General features: G+C 34.5%; 1 protein-coding gene across 5 annotated transcripts in view; it reads left to right on the top strand.

Moving 5' to 3' along the window:
• LOC140752349 (agrin) overlaps positions 1 to 25,833 on the top strand; it is a 244,237-nt gene that overhangs the window by 172,684 nt on the left and 45,720 nt on the right. For all 5 annotated transcript variants that reach the window (XR_012103432.1, XM_073086623.1, XM_073086632.1 and 2 more), the window contains 5 exons: positions 8,699 to 8,734; positions 13,935 to 14,144; positions 18,553 to 18,765; positions 21,760 to 21,984; positions 25,369 to 25,584. Coding sequence is in view for 4 of the 5 variants with exons in the window: in XM_073086623.1 (XP_072942724.1) it covers positions 8,699 to 8,734; positions 13,935 to 14,144; positions 18,553 to 18,765; positions 21,760 to 21,984; positions 25,369 to 25,584 (900 nt within the window). In the remaining variant the exon portion in view is untranslated. The remainder of the gene's footprint in view (positions 1 to 8,698; positions 8,735 to 13,934; positions 14,145 to 18,552; positions 18,766 to 21,759; positions 21,985 to 25,368; positions 25,585 to 25,833) is intronic.

Genomic DNA, 25,833 nt, shown 5'->3' with positions numbered 1-25,833 from the left:
CACGTGAGACTCAAGCTTTTGAAACTGAGCACGAATGGCTAATCGATTGATTAATCCGTACGGTGTTTGAACATTCCGACCTTTTGGAGTATATGAACCGTATTTTAATGGTTCACTTGTTTTTGAGGGCACTGATTGCAGGGTTCATAATGATTGTAAGGGATTTTTGCAGTAAATTCTATATTGTAGTACTTATACAGTTGTATACACAGGTCGTTAATGTTGGTGGTGAATATTATTAGTTGGTGAATATAATGCAAATAAAGTAGTAACGCAACGCTACGCTACGCTTCTTAAGGTTTTTGGTTTACAATCCTTTCAAACCAATAAAATAAGATTAGAACTATTATAACATACTGTATCTTTTCTCTCATAGGAATAATAGAGTTTATGTTCAAGCATTTATTGTAAATAGAAATAAAGTAATAAAAGTTAAATAAATGGTTTCTTAAACCTTTCAACAGTGCAATAAATCGCATCGATCCCTATGCGAGATTATCAACAGCCATCGAGTGTGATTACAGGTTAAACTTTACGAATCACGCACACTACCTGCGTGGTGCACTATAAAATAATTGAGTATGAAGCTATAATTTATATAACAATAATGAATGTGACTAACGGTCGCCCGGCACGCAGGCTTTACCTTAATAAGTGGCACCCGGACACAAAAACCCTGCACAAAGGGTAGGGAGTATATTGAATTATGTCTCGCGGCAAACCCTCTGCGCATTCTGGGTAAACGCACAACAATATTAACTCAACATTTTACGGACTGAAAGCTCCGATTTTTGTTAAAGCCCGTTCACATTATTCTAGTATTTTAATCATAAACATTATTAAAGGATTGAATATACGAGTACATAGTATACGTTTATTTATTAATTTATTTGATGGAAACTGCAAAGGAGTTTTCAATATACTTGATGTCATTATCGTATATATGAGTTACAAATTAAAACAAATAGACGTAAATTAAACGGTTTAATTCTATTGTCGACAGTGGACCTGTGAAAGTTCTTTGATGTTTGTTTTTCACTTGAATATAATAGAATGTTTCTACAAATACTGACACTATTCATAATAATTACTTTCACGTGTGTTATCATACTTCAAAAAAACATTATACCTTTATCCTACATTTGTTTCACGTACTTGCAGTGTGAATTATTAAAAGAATAGTTTCCGCATTCAGTCCAGTCACAAAGGATTTATAATGTACTTTATAGAGATTAAAACTGTGTATTTAATGCAACTTTTTATTTATTTAAGTAAATTTCGAATGTTTTATTTCGGTTTTGTGTATTGTAGAAAAAAATATTTGTACAATATTACAAAATGGAATTTAAAACTACAAAATAGTTTTCAACGGCAGGGAACTGATTTATGAACTAGATTCAATTTAAAATCTCTCTCGTATCTCGTAGTGTCCCTAATACATTGTTTATGACAATACACCGCAAAATGTTGGTTTAAATATGCCCAATGTACAAAAATAGAAAGCTTTGCAACTTGTGATCTTTATTAGAAAGAACTTGAATCTTGTTGACGAGTTAAGATAATACGAGTATATTAAATATGCTTCTAAACGGTAAATAAATAATTGGCTAAGTGAGGTTTCATATCACCAATTTTTTATTTGTTTATTGTTTGTTTGTAATCATAGCAGCCATAAAATAAATGCATTGTGAAAATTTCAATCCTAGTCTATTTAGACGGACAGAGTAAAAGGAAATGGAATTTTAAAAAAGATTGCGTGTAAAGTACAGAGCAGTGTATTGTCTAAGTATACACATAATCTCGGACCACAAAGCCTGATTGGATAGGGATTACGTTAACATAGCGTAGCGTAGTCGTACATACACCTCATGCGGCAGGTGATTGCCTGATTACGCTTGCCACTCGCAATATCCGGCTGCTGTCCGATGATATCAATTTCAATTTGCTGTTATAATACCCACATCTTCTTGATTAACATTTGGGTAAACAATACTGATACTCTATTGTAGTAATGCTGATTGAGTGAGCTGGTTGCGTTGTGTTGTGTCAATAACATTTAACATTCAAAGAAGAAATATAATAATATATAATATTCAAACGACAATACACCTATTGTGATTAAAGCTCAAAAAGTATGCACCTCAGGCCCTTGCCCCAATATTTTCTCTATGTTTATTTTCCACATTTAGACATGTTTATTTACTATAGTTGAATGGTTACGAGTATTTATTAAAATAAAATTAAGTAACGATACGTACAATCCATTAATTATTATTATCCAAGTAGTATTACTTATTTACAAAATTTATTAAACAAAAATGATTTTATCAGAAGCACGTTTAAATATACGGTGTCTATAGAAAAGGTTAAATAATAATAACAATACGTATTCAGAGATATTACGATACGATACCAGATAAGTATAAGTATAGCTCAGCAACCCTACTAGCAGGTGATTACCTGATTACGCTTGTCACCCGCAATATCCGCCTGCTGCCTGTGTCCGACAATATTCATTTTAAGTTGTCGCTATATCAATTTCAACAATTTTTCAACTTGACTTAGGGAAAAAAGGCGTAAAAATACAAATAAATACCTTATTTGATCTTTACAAGTTTTGTATTTAGGAATAAATGACTTCATTCGACATTAGGTAGGAAGCGTAGGAACACTATGTTAGCAGATAAGACCGAATATTATCTAAAATCCTCTCAGCAGGTGATTGCGTGATTACGCTTGTCATCCACAATACTGTGTCCGATAATATTCATTTCAAGTTGTTGCTATATCAACTATATAAGATGTTTCAATATTTTGGACACTAATAAAGAAAACAGGAAAATAATGTTTATTTCTTTTTTATCATTTAAAGATTTTTGATATGTTCGATTACATGGCTTAAATCATGTGTGTCGGTTATATAAGGTAAGGAGGTAAGTAAATAAAAATAAATAATAACTTACATTGTAATTTAATTCTGGGAAAATAATATAGACATTCTTAATTCTGTTTAGTTCTGTAATGTATACTAAATATTAATTTTTATATGACCAAAGAGAGTAATGTTTTTAATACGTAACACGTGACATTTTAATACGTAAGGTTTTGTTGGATCCGTCTAAATTGTTGGAGTGACATTTGAAACATTTATCAGTATTTATGATTTAGCAATCGGTTTTTTTATCGGTATAATGTAGTTAAATATTATTAATGCACAAATATAAATATGTATAAGCCGCGTCTACGTAGGCGAGTGCACGATTAGTATTGCCACCCGTAATATCCGGCCGCTGTCAGATAATATCAATTTCAATTTGTAGCGGCGCTATAACCGCCACCTTTGTTCCAATTCAGAAAATCGATCTCCTTGCAGTTTCCTGTTGCTTCTTCTTTTACTGTTATTATGACAACAGGATTTGTACAACTGATCTTTAAGGGGCTAAATTCGAAATAGGTATATTGGTTTAACAAAGATTGGTCCTCCTGATTGACTGACTCGTTTTTGCCAAGATATTTTAGTCCTTAGCCTTATTACGTAGTGTATGTATGTGTGCATGCACGTTTGCGTAATTGTATATGCGTGAAGTTGGTAAAGTCTTTCACTTAAATTATATCCTTTATGTATTTTTATAAAGTACAACATATAACACATATTTATATGAAGTTCAGGATTGAGAAAGGATTGTTTGAAGTTTTTAATGTCCAATAAATGATTAATTTGCTATTCTCCGGTTCCATGGCTTGATATAACTAACTCCTAAATCAATACGATTAAATCTTAAATAAATATAGTCGTTAACATGTTAACATAGAAAAGAAAAGCAAGCGTTAAGTTCAATTTCTAATCAATTAAGTAGACTTGAAACCTGTATATAATTGAAAGTAAACTCGTAGTAAATAGTTGTGTCTACTAGGTGATTACGTAATCATGCTATACCCATAATACCCGCACGCTGCTACTGATATCAACTACAATTTGTGGTGCCATAACTGCAGATGCAAGTTCAAGCGATTTACCGATTCATTTGCTTCTCGGAATTACTTCGAGCCTAAAGATAAGCATAAGTGTGAAATAATATGTTTATGCAAAAAGCGTGTCACGTATAAAGTAATACTTGTTGACTATAGTGTACTGTACTAAGCTTTAAGCACAAATTTTCGCTGATATTAGAATTTGTGCGCTTATTATGTGATAAATATAAGTGAAACTGTGTGAATCAAGTGAATTATCGTTACATGATACATTGTGTATAATAGCGAAATTCAACTTATTGAACTATTGTTACTGAAAAAAAATAATTGTACAGAGTAGCTAGACTTAATATAATGTAAATTATAATGACAAATTTCAGGTTTTGAGTGCGATACTAGATGGTGTTGTACACATTACAAAATATGACATAATTTTGTGAGGTATTTCCATAAACCTCATCTCGAGTTCCACACTCGATTATTGCCTTCCCTTGATCCTTGAAGGGTGAAATTATTGTGAGGATTGACTAAACATTAGTTGACGGTTCCGTTTGAAGCTTGCGTAATCATGCGGAAACTGGGACCAGGTATCGTAGAATGGGGTTACTCTGGTTACGTCGAAACCTCACGCCGCAAGAGACTGACGATTAGGGATGGCGATCTGAAATCGATTAATCGAAGAATCGATCTATTGGACCCAACAATTCTAATTGAACATTAACAAATGGAATACAGACTTTTTTTGCTAATGGATACGTATTTGAAGGCTTGTTTGGTCCTGATGACCTTTTTTTCGGTATCTTCGCTCGTTTTTTAGGTGAAAAGATCGAAGATAAATTTTTGGAGAATCGATTCTCTGGGCCTCAGTTTTTGTAAATCGATTTATCACACTTCGATTCAAATCGATTTAAGAATCGATCTTTTTCGGAAATCGCCATCCCTATTGACGATTTACTTTGAGTGTTTGTATAGCGTTCCTTAATTATGCGTATTTGAATAAGATTTCTAACGTGAACAAATCGAGTCCATTACCGTTTCGGATGCATAGTAATTTGTGTATTTGAATAAACACCGCGCGGTTTATGCAATGAGTTTCTATCGAGTAACAGTAGCTTGGTGGTCGAGAAAACGAAGTGCTAAATGACGATTTTCAATTGAAAGTTACATATTTATGAGAATAAAAGTGTTTTTTAATATTATAAACTATATGACATTAATATTTATATGACATTAAAGTATTGAAGCTACGTAATTTGACTTCGGTAGCACGACCTTTACACCCATTTCTGCTTTATATTAATTTGATTAAAGGGGATGGTGATAGAAGAGAGATGCTAGAGATAAGAATTTGCTCATCTGAAAGATAAGAAATTACGGAAATTACAGATAAGAGCTTACCGCAGCATTCTCTTGACGGCAGTAGCACAGTAGTTATACTTTAAATTGACAACATGTGTAGATTACCTGTATAAAGCTATTATCTACATTTATATTATAAAGGTTACGACTCCGTTACAAAACTACAAATAAAACATAAAAAATACGTCCGAAACGTACATTTCGAACGACCAATAGTATCGAAAACCTAACACGAACTTCATAGTCCTAACGATGCAAAAAAGAATCTTCAAACTCAAAACGCTGCTGTATCACCAAACAATGTTTCAAAGTCACCCGTCATGGGGCATCCGTGTATCGAATTCGTTTAACACGTGACTGCCCACCGGTCGTAATAGCCCGGCATATGTAAAAGACAGGCGCGGTCTACGTCCAACCAATTTGCAATAAAACAATATGGCGCACACACCCCGGTTTGACCGCGTTCAGCCTCTTGTATTTTATATTTATCCGCCACTGGCACCATTAGCCCCGACCTCTTTGTGTCACATTCCGAAATGTTATGTCCCGTGCCTAAGGTGGAATTAATCCGGGCGGTCGGAAACGTACCTTTGTGGGTTGATTTTGTTCTCCAAATTTAACTGGGTAGGTACGTCCGTAATATTACGGAAGCTAAGGATTACGCAAGATTTAGTTGAGCCAGTGCGTTAATTATGAATTTCTTTGTCTGTTTATTTCGACTCCGACGTCATCACTGTCTTGCGTATTTCTGCCTAATAACAGCAGTGTGAAGCGCTGCTGTTTGTGCTTTGAAAGGTGTGTTAATAAGACGTGGTAATAAGGTGTGGTATAAGATACATAGTACTACGAGTAGGTACTTCCGGGGCATTCCAGCTTAGTACTCAGGGATAGCGGCTGACCACATGTAAGAATCTAATCTTATTTGGGGTTGATGCTAGAGAGATAGATAGATAGTCTATGGTCGGCAGAAACTTCTTCCCATCAGATGGACTGCATGTTCGTCAGCTACTCCTATATTATAAGAATAATCGAATACTCGGATTTTTATTACATGTTTGTGTGAAAAAAAAAATTGTTAACATTTTCAGCTTGTGATTTTATTATTTGTTTATTATTGTTGTTCTTCTTGTATAATTTAAGCATTGTCGACGTCATTGAAATTAAGCACGGGTGTCCTCTCAGAATGCGAGGGGTTAAAAAGAGTAGGTATGTTGCTTCCCTACGTAATGAAGTATTTAAGTGTAGGTATATCACTCACGGAAGTGTATGTGTTATACCGCACCCTAAACCAAAATTCAGTAGCGCTACACATTATAGGTACACAAAGGGAGGTATTGGTATGACGGTGACGCCTCAGCCGGCGAACCGCTAAAGGTTACCCTTTAAATTATTTATACATGTAACATTAAAACTGAAACAAAACTAAAGTCTACGCAGCGATAGACTTAAGAAACTTAGGAAATGTAGTTTTGTCTTATTCTTTGTCCAAAATTCGGTCAGGCTGTTTACGTTTTTGTCCCGCGCGACCTTTTAAATCCAATTTGGGAGGGTCATATGCCCGTGGAGGGATGCCTACGCGTTTAGAAGCCGGACGATTTTCACTACGTAAGTCACAAAAAGGTGTCAACAGGTACGGTGACTTCGTTGATATTTAATCTGTACAGACCCTATTTACATAACAATGTAATGTAATGGAAAAGGGACTTTCATTAAATTTCACCCTTGTGTATAGAGTAGGAAAAGGCTTTACGCCTTGAAGATGCGTATTTTTGTAAAGCGCAAACGATATGTAAATGAAATAGGTAAATGACAGTAGGTAATTACTATCTGTATTGGTAGGTACATAATGTTAATAGATTTTAAAGCAGTATTACCATTTTTTGTGTGCACCTTTATATAATACGAGTACCTAAGTAGTAAGTTAAGTCTTTTTTTAAATGAGCGTCCATCATTTTAATTTTGGCATCTTTGAGAACATTACATGTCGAAAACCGGCAAAACCTACATTTGGCAAATTTTATTCTGAATGACTTTGTTTCAACAAAAAAATAAATTTTATAACATATATAATTTTACACTAACGTAATTAAAATATCTTAAAATAACATAAATTCGCTCATATTTTTTGGGCTACGAGTACTATTATAGAACGACGCTGACATTTTATGATACGACACCCTTGAAAATGTTTGGAAATGTGAAACAAAAATCACTTCAGCTTGAACCGTGGAATAAGGGGTGGTTTAAGAGTAAATAGCGGTAGCTATTTAAGTGTACATTCGGAAGGTCGAGGGTTAAAATGGTGGCATTTATTAATGAGTTTGTATAAAGAAAAATGTGCTTTCACACTGATTTACTATTTTTTTCCAGTAAAAGTTTCTAAAGAACTCGCATGTATGAAGGTCGGTGGAAGAGTACAATATAATAGTAATATTTATATTACAATTTGTTTACATATACATATTTGGGATAAGAAAATAATCATGAAAATGTAGTAATTTCAGAATTCAAATAAAATAAAAAAGCAAATAACTCTCAATACACGCATTGTGTCACACACGTACACAAAAATACATAGACTTATAACATAAGTGTTAAGCGTCACTGTGTTTTAATTTGAAGAGTATGGTAAAATACATTTAAACGAGGCATTCAAATTCTCTGGCGTAGCATGGCGTCTGACGTCTTTTGGTAGGACCCTAATCTTGTCTGCCACTAACCATCAGCTGGACTACAAGCTCGTTTTCTACTGTAGAAATCAGTAGAGATCAGTAACTTACACGTAACTGAACTAATCAACTGTATTGTAATAGAGTTACTACGCGGATTATGTGTCAAATGTATATTTACTGTAATTAAGATTTCCATTACCTGCACTACAAATGTTTGTTGTAAGTAGGTACATAAAACTAATGAAACACGGGACTGACAAAGTTAAACAGTTGTGGTCCGACTATGGACTGGTTGAATAATTAGATTATTGTGGTTTGTGCTCTAAATAATGCATTCGAATGGATTTACAAATGAGCTGCGTGTTGTATCGGATGGACGGTTTGCGTAATTTCATGCTGCCCGCGTAATATAAAGTAATTACCGTGTCCATTTTTATTTAAATTGATGTTGGGAATTTATTATGTCCACAACACGACCTCAGGTTAATCAAGTCATGTAAATGTATGGTTCTATATAAACACACTAAATTTAAATTATAATGTAACTTTTATGATATTTCAGATTATCACTTTTCTATTCAGAACAATTTCAAAACAATCTCTATTATTTAAAAATTATTATAATCATTAAATAATTTTATATTAAAATAAAAATGTGTACACCCCATTTTATTTGGACCTCTGCTTTGTTTCAGATTTACATTATCAACCAAGGCCGCCCGCCCCTGAGGGTAAGTGACGTCACATGTTACACTAATATAGAACGATAAATATTTATTTCTACACATTTCTAAAGCTTACAATATTTTAAGATTCAGGTGGCATGTGCCGTAAATAAAGAAATATTTGTTTTTAATCTAAGAGAGGTTTTCGAATTATTTTATTACAATCATGTTTGTGTTATCCAGGCATAAAATGGTTCTATGTTTTCTCGTTATTTTAATACAGATTTGTTTAAATACATTATCTATAAATGATTTATTAATATGGCATTAAAAATGTCTCAAATTGTTGTATTTTTTAACCGACATCAAAAAGTAGGAGGTTTCTCAATTCGACCGGATATATGAGTTTTTTTAATAATAGTAAAACTATATTAGTTTAAAGAATTACTGATTTTACCAATGCATAGAAGATATACCTTTATCGTAAGTAAAGAGGTAAATGCTTATTATTAGATATGGTCCGAGTAAAATCTATTTATGCTAACGACGTGCGGAGATAAGGAAACGCACATATCGAGGGCGTCGTGGGAGCAAGTGGGAATAGAATTACCATAAAGTGATGGTTGCCGATCCAGCAGCGAAGCCTTAAGACGCTTATCTTCAGTCCACACGTACTATTGTGCCGTTCACATACCAAGCACTTCAGCTAACGGAATAGGAAGTCTAATATAGTTGTAGATAGGAATAAAGCACATGTAGAGAAAAGTACACAAACACCCGTCGCCAAAATAAATTAATCTGAATTTTGTCGGGAATCGAACCCGAAATCTTCAGAGAGGAGGGTAGTGTTTTTCGAGTAAATATATGCATGAATTAACTTATGTGGTTTCATTAGATACGTCTAAATTTTGGGAATTACATATTTTAAGCAGTTGGGTTTCTATTTTATAATAATTATCTACTTTGCGGTATGATAAACATAATGTAGAACCTCTATGAATCCGGATTGGAACATCGTGTTACATTAAGTTTCTGGTTTTCACCAGTTGTATCAAAAACCCGTACTCAGTTTGTCAGAAAGAGTAACAATCAGTTCTAAAATAAGGTTACGTAGAAAATTTAATCATATTTCTTCATTAAGAATCATTGACTGACCGCTCGTATTTCGTTTTTGTTTTATCAAGAGGCTACAATTTAATGGATATTGGGTTATAAATCATGGGAAAGGTAGACCAGTAACCTATAAAAGTGCATTGCATTCCGCGTGATTTATGGACGATTGGTTTATTTTATTAACTTAACGATTGATTAAACACTGAAAATCACTTACGTTTATTCAGATCTTCCAAATGAATGAAGAGTTTATTGAATTCTAAGTATTGTCAAACCGAAAAATATATAAAGTCTGAACTGAATGTTATTAAAATTTGCATTTTTATTCAGTGAAAGGGGAAATAATGTCAGTGTCACATAATTATCGTAATTACAACATAAAGTTGTTTTTTCATAGAGCTTTTTAATAATACACTTTATTTTATAAATTTATAAAGAATTGCTATGTAATGAAAATGTTTCAGAAAATTAATATTCATAAAGACGAAAAAAGACGCTTTCTACACTCACTGCCTCACAGTAGCATACCTACTCTGTGTCGTGAATGCCATGGACACAAACACGCAGGCCAAGAAACGAAAAATCTAAATGAATTATCTGTCTGGCCGGGGATCGAACCCGGGACCCTCTGCGCATCAGACCGTTATGATGACCGCTCCGCTACGCGGGTAAAAAAATAGATAATTAGGTTTATATGAAATATATTTTACTATACCCCCAACATTATTTACTAATTCTTCAGCAAACTGCAGAAAATTATTTTAATCTCTTCTTTATATTCTATTGGTACAAAAAGCAGAATTATTTTAAAAAGAGATTATGACATGTTTTCTATAGCATTTAGCATTACATTTAGTTTCCGTAAAGCGGTATAAAGCCTATGCCAAGTGTGATGTATGGAGTGTTTAAGCCGAGATGTTTGACACAGTTTTTAAGATGCTGACGTAACTTATAGGCGGTGTGCGGATCTAGGTACGGAATTATGTATTACAACAACCTGAAATTGACTGAGAAGCTTAACTATGCTATTGCTACTATTTTATTTGTGTAAAATTTAATAGTAGGTAATATATAAACGATTTAATAGTTTGATCTAATTAATTAATTTTAAACTGACTGTACATCTCATTATTTGGTACGTCCTTCTGCCCAACTGGTTTCAGCTCGATAGATTTTAGCATATCCGTTATCGTTGTATTCTGCATAGTGAGAGCTATATAGGCTGTACGAGTATTTGTAAGCAGCATGGTTTTTGTTCATATATTAGTTCTCTAGTTTATTCTTGATTTTGAAATTACCTATTAATCGCTGTTCCAATATTATTGTGCATTTATTTCTAATAACCTTTTTTTTTTTGTTGACGAGGGGGAACTTTCGAAAGGTACCCGACGCCGTGGGAGCAAGGACGGGTTATGTGGGACTTTTACCGCACTAAAACCCCCCCGGTGACCGTCCTCAGCGCTGCGTAGTATTTTTAATAACTTTATAAAAGCATCATATTTCAAATTTGATTAATACGATCAGGTTTTTACTCACTCTTTTTACATTTTTATTAAGCTCTTTGTAGAATATTTAATGGTTAGAAATAAATAATAATAAATAAATATTGGAGTACATAGCAATAAAATATAATCAGTTAATAGTGAACCAATGAATATTTAAACGTCTGTAAAAACGGTTTCTTTGTTTCGCCCGCATTTGTATAAAAGCGAGTACATGTACCTACTTATAGATAATTTAAACAGTTTGCGCGGTATCTGAAAAAGCGACGCGGTGAATATCCTAATTTCGTTCCATTCACGAGGCATCCGCCATCATTTTTATCTCCCCTCCTGTCTCCATTTATCTCAGGTCTCTCCTACAGCGATTCCCGTCCTTACATTTTGTTTGTTTCTTACAAAATTGTTATTTCCGGCTGCTTTCTTTCCTTTAAGCGGATTCGACTGCGGCGTTTGTAAAAGTCAAGGAAATGAGTTCGGGGTTGAATTTTTGTCGCGTGGTCTTATTCCGAAGGTAAAGCAGATAAAGTAGATTATGGCTGAAAATTTCATATGTTTTATGCGATTTTGACGCATTGAGTTACAATTATATATTTTTTCCTTTTGACTTATTGTCTTACTTACGAAAATGTTTATATGTTTATGTTATTATGTTTAAATACAATTCGTAATTATAATATAATAAACTATTAATCATGAGAGGCATAACAATAATTTATACAAAAAAAATTCGAGTATGAATCATAAGGTCATATCTAAATATATATAACTCAAAGGTGACTGACATAGTGATCTATCAACGCACAGCCCAAACCACTGGACGGATCGTGCTGAAATTTGGCATGCAGGTAGATGTTATGAATTAGGCATCCGCTAAGAAAGGATTTTGATCAATTCTACCCCCAAAGGGATAAAATAGGGGATGAAAATATTACTTCGTAACGCGAGCGAAGCTGCGGGCAAAAGCTCGTTAAAACTTAAACCTCAAAGCTTAGAAATTTCATCTTAAATTATAGAAGACTATTGAATTAACAAAACTAAGCTATGATAGTTCGGAATAGCAGAGTAAAATCATTTTGCTTTGTGGTTAAGCTGTCTAATTCTAATCAATGTCTTTACCTTTGTCGCTTACCGTAGCGCCGTAGCTCGTAGACGTTTTGCTACGAGCTACGACGTGCAATTGTATTTGAAGTCTTATAGAATTAGAACCATGTAGCAATTTACAGTGCTACTGTGTTTTATTTCGAAGAACTCCTTTGATAGAGGGAACACGGTAGAAATTAGGACTAATTGATCATACATTTTTTTAGTACATACGTAATTTTTAGTACAAAGCTAATAGGCCTGAGATATTTATACAGATAATTTTGTTCCAATTGTTTGTATCTTAAACTTTGTCTACGTTATATATTCATATATCGTAGCTTATAAATTTCAAACTTCATTGAAATCTAAGGGTGAACCTACGAAAAACAGATATGTAAACAGAGTTTAAAGCTTCGAAATCGAGTAGAAAATTGTAAATTAACTTTCGGCGAAGCGCTGTGAGACTTCGCGCCCGAAAATCTCTGCACAGAATTTTAACTAGACGATATAGATCGGTAATCCCAAAATCCTGGTAACACAATGCCGTGGTAAAACGGATATCGCGTCTTATTTTAGTCCTGCTTAATAATTTTGTCACGGACTCAACTCCCCAGGTAGAAAATTGGAAATTGTGTCATTCTTCGCGGCGTTTGCTAAGGAATCATGTCTTCAAAGATACCTTAAAAGGTTTACGGTTTCCGCCGCTGATTGGGCTGCTTCAAAACCAAATGTCTTAGTTAAGAAATTCAGACAGCGTTTTCATGTGATTTAAACGACTTGTATTTTAGTGTAATAGATAGATAGAGAAGTCATGACTGTAAAAAAAGAAGATTATTCAAGTTAGATATTATTTATTGAGCTGTGCGTAACAAACAACATAACATTTGCATAACATTGAATCGGGGTATTATAATTATAACATAATAACTATAAATACTCCGTTACGTTTTTTTTAGTAACTAGTTTTTTTTTATGTGGTAACTCGTTCTCAGTTGGAACCACTGCTATGTATATTTATACTTGATTCCATATCAAAATATTCGCTTAAATTATTATATAATTACTCTGTGTCATTTGGAAATAACCGTTCCGTGTAGGTTTGATTTAATTATGATCACATAAGTTATATATGAGGAGGCTGTCTTTTCGTCGTTTTGACCCTTACTTCATAATATTTATACCAACAATTAGTAAGCAGATAATTATTCCCGGATTTAATGTCAATAATTAATCATCTGTCATCGATTGTTTACATTTCATATCAAGTTGTACTCGTAGAAGGGAGGGTTGGATAACATTATACAAGGATGCATTAGGATGACAGCGCCACTTCATGTTTAACCGTCGTAGAGTCAACTTACCCTGATGATGTTTTGAAGCTAAACACATATTGGTGGTATGTATGGTGGTGTATATCTTTATTTCTTGCATCTGCACGCATCCTTTGTGGGAGGGAAGGGTGATACATGGTTTAAAATATATACCATCATACATATTGGTAGTGGATTGTTGCGATGTAATTTTAATCCGAACTCAATATCAAATATTTAACCCGTATTATTTTACAGAGGCTTGCGAGAAGACCTTCTGCCGCTGGGGCGCGGAGTGCGTGTCCCTGGGCGACGGGCGAGCTCACTGCGCCTGTCCCACTAGCTGTCCGTCCTCGGCGTCTCCCGTCTGCTCCACGGCGGGACGCACCTACAGAAACCATTGCTACTTGCGCAAGGAGGCGTGTGAACGACGGCTCAATCTACGTGTGAAGCATGAAGGCGAATGTGGTAAGTGTAAGGAATTTGGAGAATAAAGTGCGTCGAACCTCTTTGTAATACATTCTGAAAATAATCGAGTTTCAGGATCAAGTGATAAAATATGTGTCAACCCATAGCCTAAGTGATTGAAACGAAACGTATTCATTTATTTATTTATAAGACACACCAACAGCATTACATATAAAAAATATTATACAGACTTATTCTTATACACGTTGACTGGTATGCATGCCAGTTACAGGTGCGTACATCTTTGCTAATCTTAATTATTCATGATAAAATAATATTTATTCTCTCTGAGATATTTGAGATCATTTATCATTCATTAAAATATTTTTTCTTCTATCTCTAAGGGTTTGAAGTCAAAAGTCTCAAAAGGTGTGTCACTTACTTTTCATCGATGAGTAACTTTTGATAATAATCACTAAGCTATCTATAGTTATATTAATGTTCAACACATAACAAAATGTTGGACGCCCTATTTATAGGCTCTAGCCATAAAGGAAGAGAGAGTCCCACACCACTGGTACTTTTAAATTCTAACAAACGTGTGCACTTCATGTCGTAAAATAATATGAACCCACTTAGTTTTCTCTCTTCGGCATCGTAAAACGACTTGCACTTCTTAGTATGAAAATATTCAAGGGATAAAACCCACTGACGCCGGTCAAGTGTCAATGTGTGGCAAATACCCATTTATTGAGATAAAACTAATTTAATCTTTGGCCGTCATATTGACAAAAGATGTAAATTATTAAATTATTATAATAAGTATTAAGAAATAAAGGCTTATTTTATACTCTTACTTTAAACAATACATAATGAATGTTTGTTACACGCACTCTAACAACAAATTTATTTATTGAAAAGCATTGACCAATTTCATAAATTTTATTTTATTTTATTTTAAAGCAAATAAAATATCACATTATGGAAATATAATAATTCTGTAACATCACGCTTATTTTGCAACCGCATGTACTTTCACACTATCCCACTGTTTCAACGAATTAATTCAGGCTAATATTTTCAGTTTCCAGTGGATTACGCAACCATCTATTAAATTAAAATATACCGCGGCCTCATTCACAGCTGGCTGGTTTTTAGCATTTGGATTTGATCCGTTGATAACGAATATTAAAAAGTTAATCCCCGCTGAGCCGTGTGAACAGATGATACGCACTCCGCTCGGCCCTACATTATTCAAAACGTGTTTAATTAATTTTCCAGTACCAACCGTACCTTTATCTGATGTAATATTAAATAGGCCTTATTTTCGTGGGTGTCGTGGGACTGCTGACAAATACGTTTGGACCCAGAACATATAATAAATAACTGTAAAACTGACTAAGTTATTCCTTCATATTACTTTACGCATATGATCTAAATGATTACGCGGATCATATAAACGCATGATGATCCGCGCTACAAAAGTTGTTTCGTAATTAACTACGGGGATCAAGAAAGAAAGAAGTTCGAAATACCCATCCTGGAAAAACCTAGGATATATATTAGACTGACTCTGCGTTAAATATATGTATATACTACATTTATGATTCAATATTTATGATATAATAGGAGTAACAAACATGCGGTCCATCTGATGGCAAGAGCGTACAGCCACCCATTAACATCTTTAATGACAGAAAAGGTTACCGATGCAAACACACACTCGTACACACTAAATCTATTTGACTTATCGTATTGCGTATTTATTAGTACGCAATATGAAATAAATACAAACATCATGTTCCCTTACAGTTTCTCATAACAATTTACATCGTCTTTTTTTCCAAGTTACTTCATCTTCGTATATGGGACAGGAAAAGCAATGGTGAACCGCCTATTGTGTTTGCTAGTAGAATGGTTTCACGTATACCCTACATACTTTCAAACGTACTCGGGAAGATATTCTCATGTCTTTTTATCCTGTGTTTTGATGCGTATGTCTTACATATATACACTTGTGTATTTAGTGGTACTTACGTTATAAATATAGTGTGATATTTTACGAGATACAACATTTTTTCTTCATCTCCTTCTCATGGTACGATTAAAGTTTGTGTCAAAATTTGTTGGTGTTGATCAAAATTAAACTTATTTAGACGCTTCTACACTCTACAAAGCCAGTCATGGTATAAAATCATAAAGTTTGTTTATCATCATTAAATATTGATAGTCTCACATTTATAGATTCTGATTCATACATCGAATACCACTATTTCCGATTGGTCATTACAGTATGTAAAACCTATTGAATGCTACGAATAATGCGATATAAATAATATTATAAAATGATCGTAATAATAAAGTTCAATTTGCGCATGGATCGTAATAATATTTTAGACAAGACTCTTGACACTGTGACACGTATGAATCCTCGAAAGACCCTTTTAGTGTCACGCGTGTTTAGCCTGCACGCGTGACACACCCGCACGCTTACTTCACACACATCCGTGCCACATGCATATAACAATAGGTGTGACGCACACTGTCACGTAGAGGTCACGACGAGACTGCACCGTTAATTTGTAAGGGCGTATAATACGCGCGTGCGGGGGAAAACAGGCGCGACAGGAAAATGGCTCTCAGAACAAAGTACGGAATTTCGTGGTTTCACTTAAACGCGACAGTAAATGAATTAAAAGTTTTTTAGTCCATAACTCTGAAAATGACGTAAAAATTTACCGTGTCTAAAAATATTCAACTAACATTAACAACGAAATAAAATTCTACCTCTATGAAAATTATTTTGTGAAAATATAAAGTTGTTGAAAATTTAAATATTTTTAAATCGTACATTTTGAGATGAAGTAAATGACTTGAAATTTAATAAAAATAAATATTTCTGAAAATCTTAATTTGGATTTGGGGCTTGAGGCTTCCCAGTTTAAATTACTTGAAATGAATGTAAGCCACACAGAAAAGTTGTTATTTTTTGTGGCGTTCTATTATTTATCTCCTTTTAATGCTTAAAATCTGTATAAGGATAGCTTACTATACGTATACTCATATCAAAGAACAGTCATAATGTTCGTATGTTTGCGCCAAAAATACTACAAAAACACAGTGCTGTACTCGTATTACATTCCTCTCAATTTTTGCGCGTTTCAACGTCATACAGATTACGACTAAAGCCTTCGAAGGCTCTCTACCGTGTGATGGTAGTTCACATCATCACAGAGGATTCCTCTGAGATACCTACACGTCAGTTAGGCGAGTGAAAGCTTCCGAAAAGCTTTTAGAGGCACTAGTGAAGCGCATTAACAATTAAATCTGCGAGCATTTCCGCTCTAATCGTCTATTTTAAGTTCGTGAGTTCGTTTCTTTTTTAAACTACTTCAAAACTTTGGGTAGCTCTACATTTTATGCCTATTTTTACTTAATATTGGAAGATACCTGAAGCGATGTTATGAGGTTACTTTTATTTAATCTTATGTGATATTTAGTACTTATTGCACTTGTTTCTTTTAATCATAAGTTTAAAAAATTATGTAGTCTACTTATTATTCAGTCTTAAGGAAACAAGTTAGCCAATGACGCGTTAGACAAATATTAAAACACTATTACTCATTCGATATTTCATAGTAGCTACAATGGTGCTTGTACGTTACCTACGCTTATTTCCAGAAAAGGTATTTCCTGTAAGTAATTCTTTGAAAACATGACTCAAAGTCACTACGAAGAAGTCATATACAATACGTACCAAGGTTTCGTATGTACTTTATGTTCGGTGTAATAATATTGAGGGTTCTTATTAAAACAAAATTTTACTTTGATAAATCTTACTAGTAATAAATTGAGATTTATTGGCGTGAATATTGTGATATAATTCCACAAAAATATATTACAATACTTTGTGAATTATTATTTTGAGAATTATTTCATTTATAAATCACTAAGCTTACTGCTGATATGCTAAATTTAACATTAATTAAGTTGTAATCTCTCTATTACTGTGCTAATAAACGGGTAGATGAAAACTTCTATCTAATGTAATCTTAAGAGTAGGACATACGTCTAGTCCAAATAGAGATGCAACGTTATTTAAAAAGTTTATTTATATCAATAATATCAAACGGTAAAATATTCGATATTTTTAACCATTGAACCATCACTGATAATACGTTATGATATGGAAAATAATCATGCACCCACGCCCAACAAAAAACAATCAATATCGAAAATTTTGAAGAAATGACAAACAAAATTAATTATATAGTTTGTCGGCGAAATAAAACCGTTCGTCTAATGTGATTTTTTGTAGGACTTGTAATATTATGTGTATAGCCTTGTATATATATAGGTTATATATTTTAGACGTTAGATATTTTAGACATTTGAAAAATATATCGATATTCTCTAACCAGCAAACCCAACCAGATGAATGACATTAATCACGTGTAATTGCCAACAGAAGCCGGCGATCCTTGCACGGGCGTGTCGTGTCCGGTCGGGGCCCGTTGCGCTGTCACCTACGGCCAGCCTGAGTGCCGGTGTCCGAGGACTTGCCAACGTCGTAAGCCTGTATGCGGCACCGACGGCAGGGAGTACCCGTCTGCCTGCCATCTCGATAAACACGCGTGTGACAATCAACTGAACGTCACTATACGATATCTTGGGAAATGCGGTAAGTGTATATTGTTATTTACTTTATTAAATTAAATTATTTTTTTTAAATAAATTACTTCAAATCTAGAAGCGATTCTTGCTAATACAGAGGCTTCTTATACACCTAAAAATATTGTTGATTAAGATTAATACAATCTTAAATGCTGCAGTGTGATTTAGTACAGTCGTATCCTTATTCGAATAACCTTTTATTTTAGTTAAAAGAAGCTGCAAGGAAATGCAAACAGCTTATAATGAAACAATTTATGCATTAAACTACAAAGTTCCTCTTTTAAAAGTAAAATACGAGTAGTCATACCGAGACAAAAGTTCAGAATGTCCAGCAGGCTTAAAAATAGTTTGAAACATGGTTCTGAATAAAGAATGGCTTCAGTAAGCTAACAAAAGTTGTAACATTCATTAAAAATGAGTTCTTTTTAAGAGGGGAATTAATAAAGGCGAATACTGATGTTTCTATTGTTCGATGTCCGTTTGAGATTAAATGAAACTCGTTAAGGCGAAGTCGTAATAATAGATGTGAAATATACAAAAAGGATCAAAATAAAAAAGTACATTATCCACACTCACAACCCCACACTAGGATTCCGTATGTCATGGGTGCCATGAACACACAAAAAGACGAATAAACAAATACTCATATAAAAAACTATTCGAATTCATAATTTAGATATTTTTCTGGTTGGGGATCGAACCCGGAACTCTGCGCGTCAGACAGTTATGGTGACAGTTCCGCCACGCGGGTCGTCATAGTTTCATATTGTCAGTCACATGACGGTGGAATGATGTCGGTCCGCGAGGAAATGGACACGGAAGGTGACGCACCTTCCGTTACGGTGACACCTTTTATTGAAACGTACATTTCTAATATCGGACGGACTGATAAACGACAATATTATTATATTGATATCACATTAGATATCGAAATGTCAGTGACAGTCTGTACGATATATGTTTAGTTTTTTTTATGTTTTTAAAATCAATACTAGAATTTTACCAGTCGTAAATGGGTCAGGATACCCATCTGAGATCGATCATAGCCCTAAGAATCTCATTGCAATGCCTCTTAAAGTGGTAGCTGTTATTAGCTTAACTGATGACACTGTTAGCGTACATAACAAAAGAAATATATTGATAATTATGTCTACATGTCTAATATCGGAAATTAGTATATTACATTAGACATCGCGCGACGAAATATTATATGACACAAGAATCACATGTAACCCGAAATCTTATCCAAAAGGTCGGATATTACTGAAAGCTTTTCTCTTCGTAATCAAAACAAACCCTGATCTGATTTCGTTATTTAATTAAGCAATCCATTTGTGATAAAACGGTTCTTAAAAGTACTTAAACATAACAAAATTATCATTATATTTTGTATTTTAATGTTAATTGAACTGTTTTGTGTTGTACTAATTTTTAGAATTAAAAGTTTATTGTAGTGGAAATTGTTATTTTACAAGTTTTATTAAATTAATTATATAATTTACTGAAATTAATGATCATTTATTCATACGTAGTGGAAATATTAAATGAGAATACAGACAGGCTGATGGTGGTTACTACCATCCATACTCATCTAAAAGTAGAATTAAAGTGGTCGACCGTACGAGTTATCACAGTACATTATCCATGAGAACTGGAAGATGAAAAGGCTCGTTTGCCTTTTACATAATACACCCTTAAACCAGAACACAACAGCAGTGTTTTTCATGTCCACGACATAATTTAATCTTTACTACTTTAGCCGTTTTCGTTCGTTTTGTAACCCTCTTCACAAAACTTGTCCCGGTACATTCGATTTGAACTAAATTTGTAGAGAACGAATGCCCGCACATTCCGGGATCCTTTGTGAAATTTTCTATTTACTTTAGAAGCTCGCTTTTGTCCTTATATTGAATTGTTCATCTCGCTTTGCATCTATTGTAAGAGTAAGGTAAAGTAATCTTGGAGAAGGTAATCTGGCGTGCGTGGGTACTTTATTCTAGAAAAGGTCTATTCTATTTTATTGCTTCTCAACTATACAATAACAGTTATTTACGAAGGATAAGACGTTTTTGTCAAGAATTTCAAAACTATAATACAGGATTAAGATATCATTTTACATTATTTAACTTGAGGTAGTAATCGTTCTTGTGACCCATGTTTAGAACTTACAGTACCTTTTTTATTTATTTTATTTTTCTCGAGGGGAAACCTTCAAAAGGTACTGTAGTGATGTCGCAGGCTCTTATGGTATTGAGAGGCGTAATTTCGGCATTTCGTCGGCGTTATAGGTTGAAGTCTTTATTATTAACCTAACTTATATAACTATGAGTCCTACACACACTACAGTACCCTTACCTTTCCACGACGACGTGGGAGCGACGCCGGGTTATGTGGGATTTTTATCGCACCTAAACCCCCCAGGTGGCCGTCCTCAACGCTTGTTGGAGAACTCCGGCATCTCCGCGGATCACAACCGGAGGCCTCCAAGCGCGATTCCCCGATCGGGTACTACCCTGGGGGAGCAGTTTTCGCTCCTCACACACCATGTAGTGTTTACGACGGTACGCGACCACACATAGCGCCGTCCTTCCCGGGGTCGCTTGCTGGCCGGTTCGAGCTCCCTCGAAGCCCCCTTTTAGTGACCTCCTACGACAGGCAGGGGATACCGTAGCCCTACTCTAGTCCCGGAACTACAGGGCCAAGAACTTACAGTACCTATGTTCATTTTGAAATCAGACAAAATACCTTTCTTGAAAAATTATAGAATTTCAAATTGGGAACCACATTTGTTCTATAGTGTATTTTCTTAATCTATTCGTCAGCTTACCCTTCATTTAAAGTATTTATTCTATCATTCATGCTATGAAATGTTATGTTCATGTCATGACTTTTTGACATGTCAGAGGAACAAGACATGTAGTATTTTGCTACTACTAGCATTTTAACAAACGAAATTTGATAACGTGCTAGAAATGAATTCGACAATATTTTTTTTGCTTAGACCCGTGCGCCGAACACGAATGCGCTGACGGTGGTATCTGCCAGCTGAACGAAGCGCGCGCGCCGGTCTGCCGGTGTGGTCCTCCTTGTGACTTGGTGGTGCGGACCGGGTCCGCGGTCTGCGGCTCCGACTACAGGGACTACGCGAGCGAGTGTGCGCTACGACGCGAAGCCTGTAGGACGAGGCAGCAGCTTTCGATCGCGTATAGAGGGGAATGTGCCTCTGGTAAGTTGTGTTGTTTATTAACTTTTATATAATGTTTATGCAAGATTTAGGTACTCGTGAGTATTTGGCTCACTAACTCGCTGCACAGACGAGTATGTAAACATCGCGCAGGAATATATATTTATAGGATTCGTGCTACAATAGCTGCACTTCGTGGAGAACACCGAATACATTCGATTAATTTGTTTACATATTTAAATTCGCATCTATTCGTCGGTGCTCGTGGATTATCTAATGGTTGTTATGCTATTTTACATGAGGCTCTGATTTAAAATATAATATAACAAGACTTGGTGTTAGCGTATATTATGTCTGAAACTTCGCAATTTAGGTAAACTGGAAGGCAAAGATTCCAGGCTGAGGCGGAATTATTAATCAAAAACCTTTAATACTGCGTTTTAGGTACAAATAGTTACCTCAACGTCTCGTCTTCTAATCTGAAATTAAATCTTTATTCGAAATTGTAAGAGGCCGTACTGAAGTCCCTGTTGAAGAGACATTTTGTTTTAAAAGTAATTGGACACGAGTATCGAGGCGTTTACCTCCGAAAGGGCATTGTGACAGGAGAAATATAATTGAATTTTGTTGAATTATTACGTTAACATTTAAATAGATGATATATCACAAAGCAAGTATTGTGTATTATGTACCATTGCTTATAACGTAATTTGAAGGTGATAGAACCTGTTGTAGTTCGACCCAGGCGGCATCGCAACACTTATTTCTACCTTGTAACAACTGATTCGGCGTATTTTGCTTTAAAGAGTAGGTATGGTAAGGTAAATATAGTAAAAATCTTGATAATCCAATTAATGAAATTAAATCAAAAATATTTTATTCGAAGTAGATTCTTTACATAATACCTCCACTATTACTGTTTTTCCATAAATATGTGATGCGTTATAATTGAAGTTTTGAACACAAGATTGTAATTTAATTTTTGATATTTACTTACTTGAGCATTACAGATTTATGTAACTACCCTATATCATGCAACATAAAACTTTTAATTTGCACAGTTCCTAAAGTAAAACGTTAGACCAAAGTTGTGAAGCAATCCGAATAAATTTTCTGAAATCAGCAGAATTTATACAATTTGATCTCCTATACTATTAGTAGAAAGCGATTAATCACAAAAGTACTGGTCCAACCACCAACGAATGAGCGATAAGCGAGCAAGATAACAATAACATTGTGAAGTTACGCGCCGCATCCATCAATTAGATTTAAATCGTATACAACTTACAATTTACATTATTTACAAGTAGGTAAAGTCCGCGTAAAACTGCTAGTCCGCTCTGAATATAGAAATAAATCAAGTCGCCATAGCAAATTTAATGATTACACCTGCTCCAAACAACTTCAGAGCGGAGTAGCAGTTTTGCGAAAATTATACGTGTATTACATTACATTACATAACAGCGGTAGTAGCGGTATACATCTTGTATATGTATTAATTGTCATGACAAAGGTTAACTCTTTCATTCATTTCAAACGAAGTCGGTTGTCGCGCTAAAATCGTAGAAATTTGCTTTCAACGCTATTATGACTAACTTGAAAATTTAAACCATTTATTTTTATAAATGCATCCTTTTTCACCGTTTTCTTCCTTTATTCATCATATCGTTTTAATAAATTTAAGTATTTTAGCTTTTAATAATATTTTTTCTAAATTACTCGATTATCGACTTTGGTAAGACAAAGCCTTTAAAGCTCTGAGTCCGCGGAAACAAATGAGAATGCTTCATAGTTATTAAATTATAGTAGATTACAATGAAATTTGATAATGATTTAAGGTTTGAACAGATTAATTAATTTAATCCGTCTGAGGTAATATTGGAGAGGCTGTAGTGCCTCTTATTGACTTATCTAGAACAATTTGCTTGAGATAAAGGTTAAATTATTTTAGTTAGGTAAATAATTTTACTTATACTTTTTTTCTCAGATTAAATACTGTGAAAAACCTATACTATGGTTTCATTATGATAACAAAGCTCGAAACCAAAATCATCATTAAGGTCTTAGAAAAGTATTAGAAAAGACCACAGGTCTTATTTATACAGATGTCCATGACGGCAGTGATGGCTTACCATCAGGTGGACTGCATGCTCATTTGCTGCTTCTTTACAATAAATAAAACCTTTGATCTTCTATCAGCTATCGGTATCTATATCATCATCATCATCATCAACCTATTACTGTCCCACTGCTGGGCACGGGTCTCCTCTCAGAATGAGAAGGATTAGGCCATAGTCCACCGCGCTGGCCAAGTGCGTATTGGTAGACTTCACATACCTTTAAGATTTTTTTTTTTTATAAATCTTAGGTATGCAGGTTTCCTCACGATGTTTTCCTTCACCGTTTAAGTAAGTGATAATTAATTTCTAATACGCACATAAATTTGAAAATCAGAGGTGCGTGCCTGGGATCTGAACCTCGGACCCCTCGATCGAGAGGCCGCGTTTCTTAACCAGTAGGCTATCACTGCTATGGGGTATCTATACTGTCTGGTCTGACTGCGGTATCTATAGCTACCGGCGTATTTAACTTGTTACTTCATTTAAGTGCTTAGCTTAATCGTCCTTAGGTCCTAACCGTCCTTTACATTGCCTTTCCATTTGCTCTGTCTGAATCTAAGCCTAGCAAAGCTCCTAGCACTGTCCGTCCGTTATTTAAGCCAATTAATTTAGTCTCCATTCGAAATCAAAGTTTATTGCTACTAAACGCTAGAAAATAAATTAGTACATTTTTATTTACAGCAAGTAAATAAAACCAAATACTTAAAATGTGCTTATAGTGTGTGTAAATGAAACATTTCGATGTGATATATTTGCTAATATTATTTGGCTTATACTAAGAAGGACAAAGTACCTATAAGCCAGATAATATTAGTTTATGTATTTGACTGCCAGACAGATGTTTGTTCCGATCGTAATCCGGAATGCTCACTGTTACGGAAGGAGAACCACATTTTAGTAGAAAGGATGGCTATTATTTTAAAAGATAAATATAAAGAGAATTGTAAAACAAAAGACAAATGAAAAACGAGCATTTATTTAACCTATGTTGGAATGGTACTTATTAAAATGTACCTATCCAACAAGTCAAAACAGTACCTACTAGAATATTTTATGTAGTTGAGGAGTTCCTATGGCCACGATCGGGATCCATTATCAGATCAAGTCATATACCTTTAATCCATTGACATCGAAGTTACATATATATTTCAAATTACAATCTGTAAGATAGAAGAAGTTTATATTAAGATAGAAGAAGAAGTTAATAAGAAATAAGATAACATTCACACGTCAATATAAGTTAATATTATTTATAACGTTCAACAAAAGGTGATGAAACGTTTCTAATATGATTTTTTGTTGCTAGCGAAACATCCCTGCGACTCAGTGAAGTGTGGCCTCCGCGAGCGGTGTTCGTTGGACGCCCGCGGCGTGGCGGTGTGCGGCTGCGGCGCGCCGTGCGAGGAGGTCGTCCGGCCGGTCTGCGGCACAGACGGACGGACGTACGACAATCCTTGCTTGCTCGAGCGCGCCTCGTGTTTGGACAACCGGGATATACGGGTCGCTTATATGGGATTTTGCGGTGAGTAAGATATATTCGGCTGAATTTTATCCGGGTAGCGTGTATTGTGATTTGTTGGTATTCAATATTTATGTTTGGAAAAATGTGTGAAGAATTTATGCTATAATACTGTATACGCACTGTTTTTTGTCACAAAAAAAAATAAAATTACGTTTACATTGTATTTTTAACATTATATTTTGCCAAAAACTGATAGGTTTTGGACCGATCGTAGAAATAGTTTTCGTATTTTTTGTGCTAAATTACTCA

Source organism: Epargyreus clarus, unplaced genomic scaffold (genome assembly GCF_041222505.1).
Source record: "Epargyreus clarus isolate Ecla_fem2 unplaced genomic scaffold, WU_Ecla_fem_2.2 ptg000003l, whole genome shotgun sequence".
NCBI lineage: Eukaryota > Metazoa > Arthropoda > Insecta > Lepidoptera > Hesperiidae > Epargyreus > Epargyreus clarus.
This window is presented reverse-complemented; position numbering and strand designations above follow the sequence as displayed.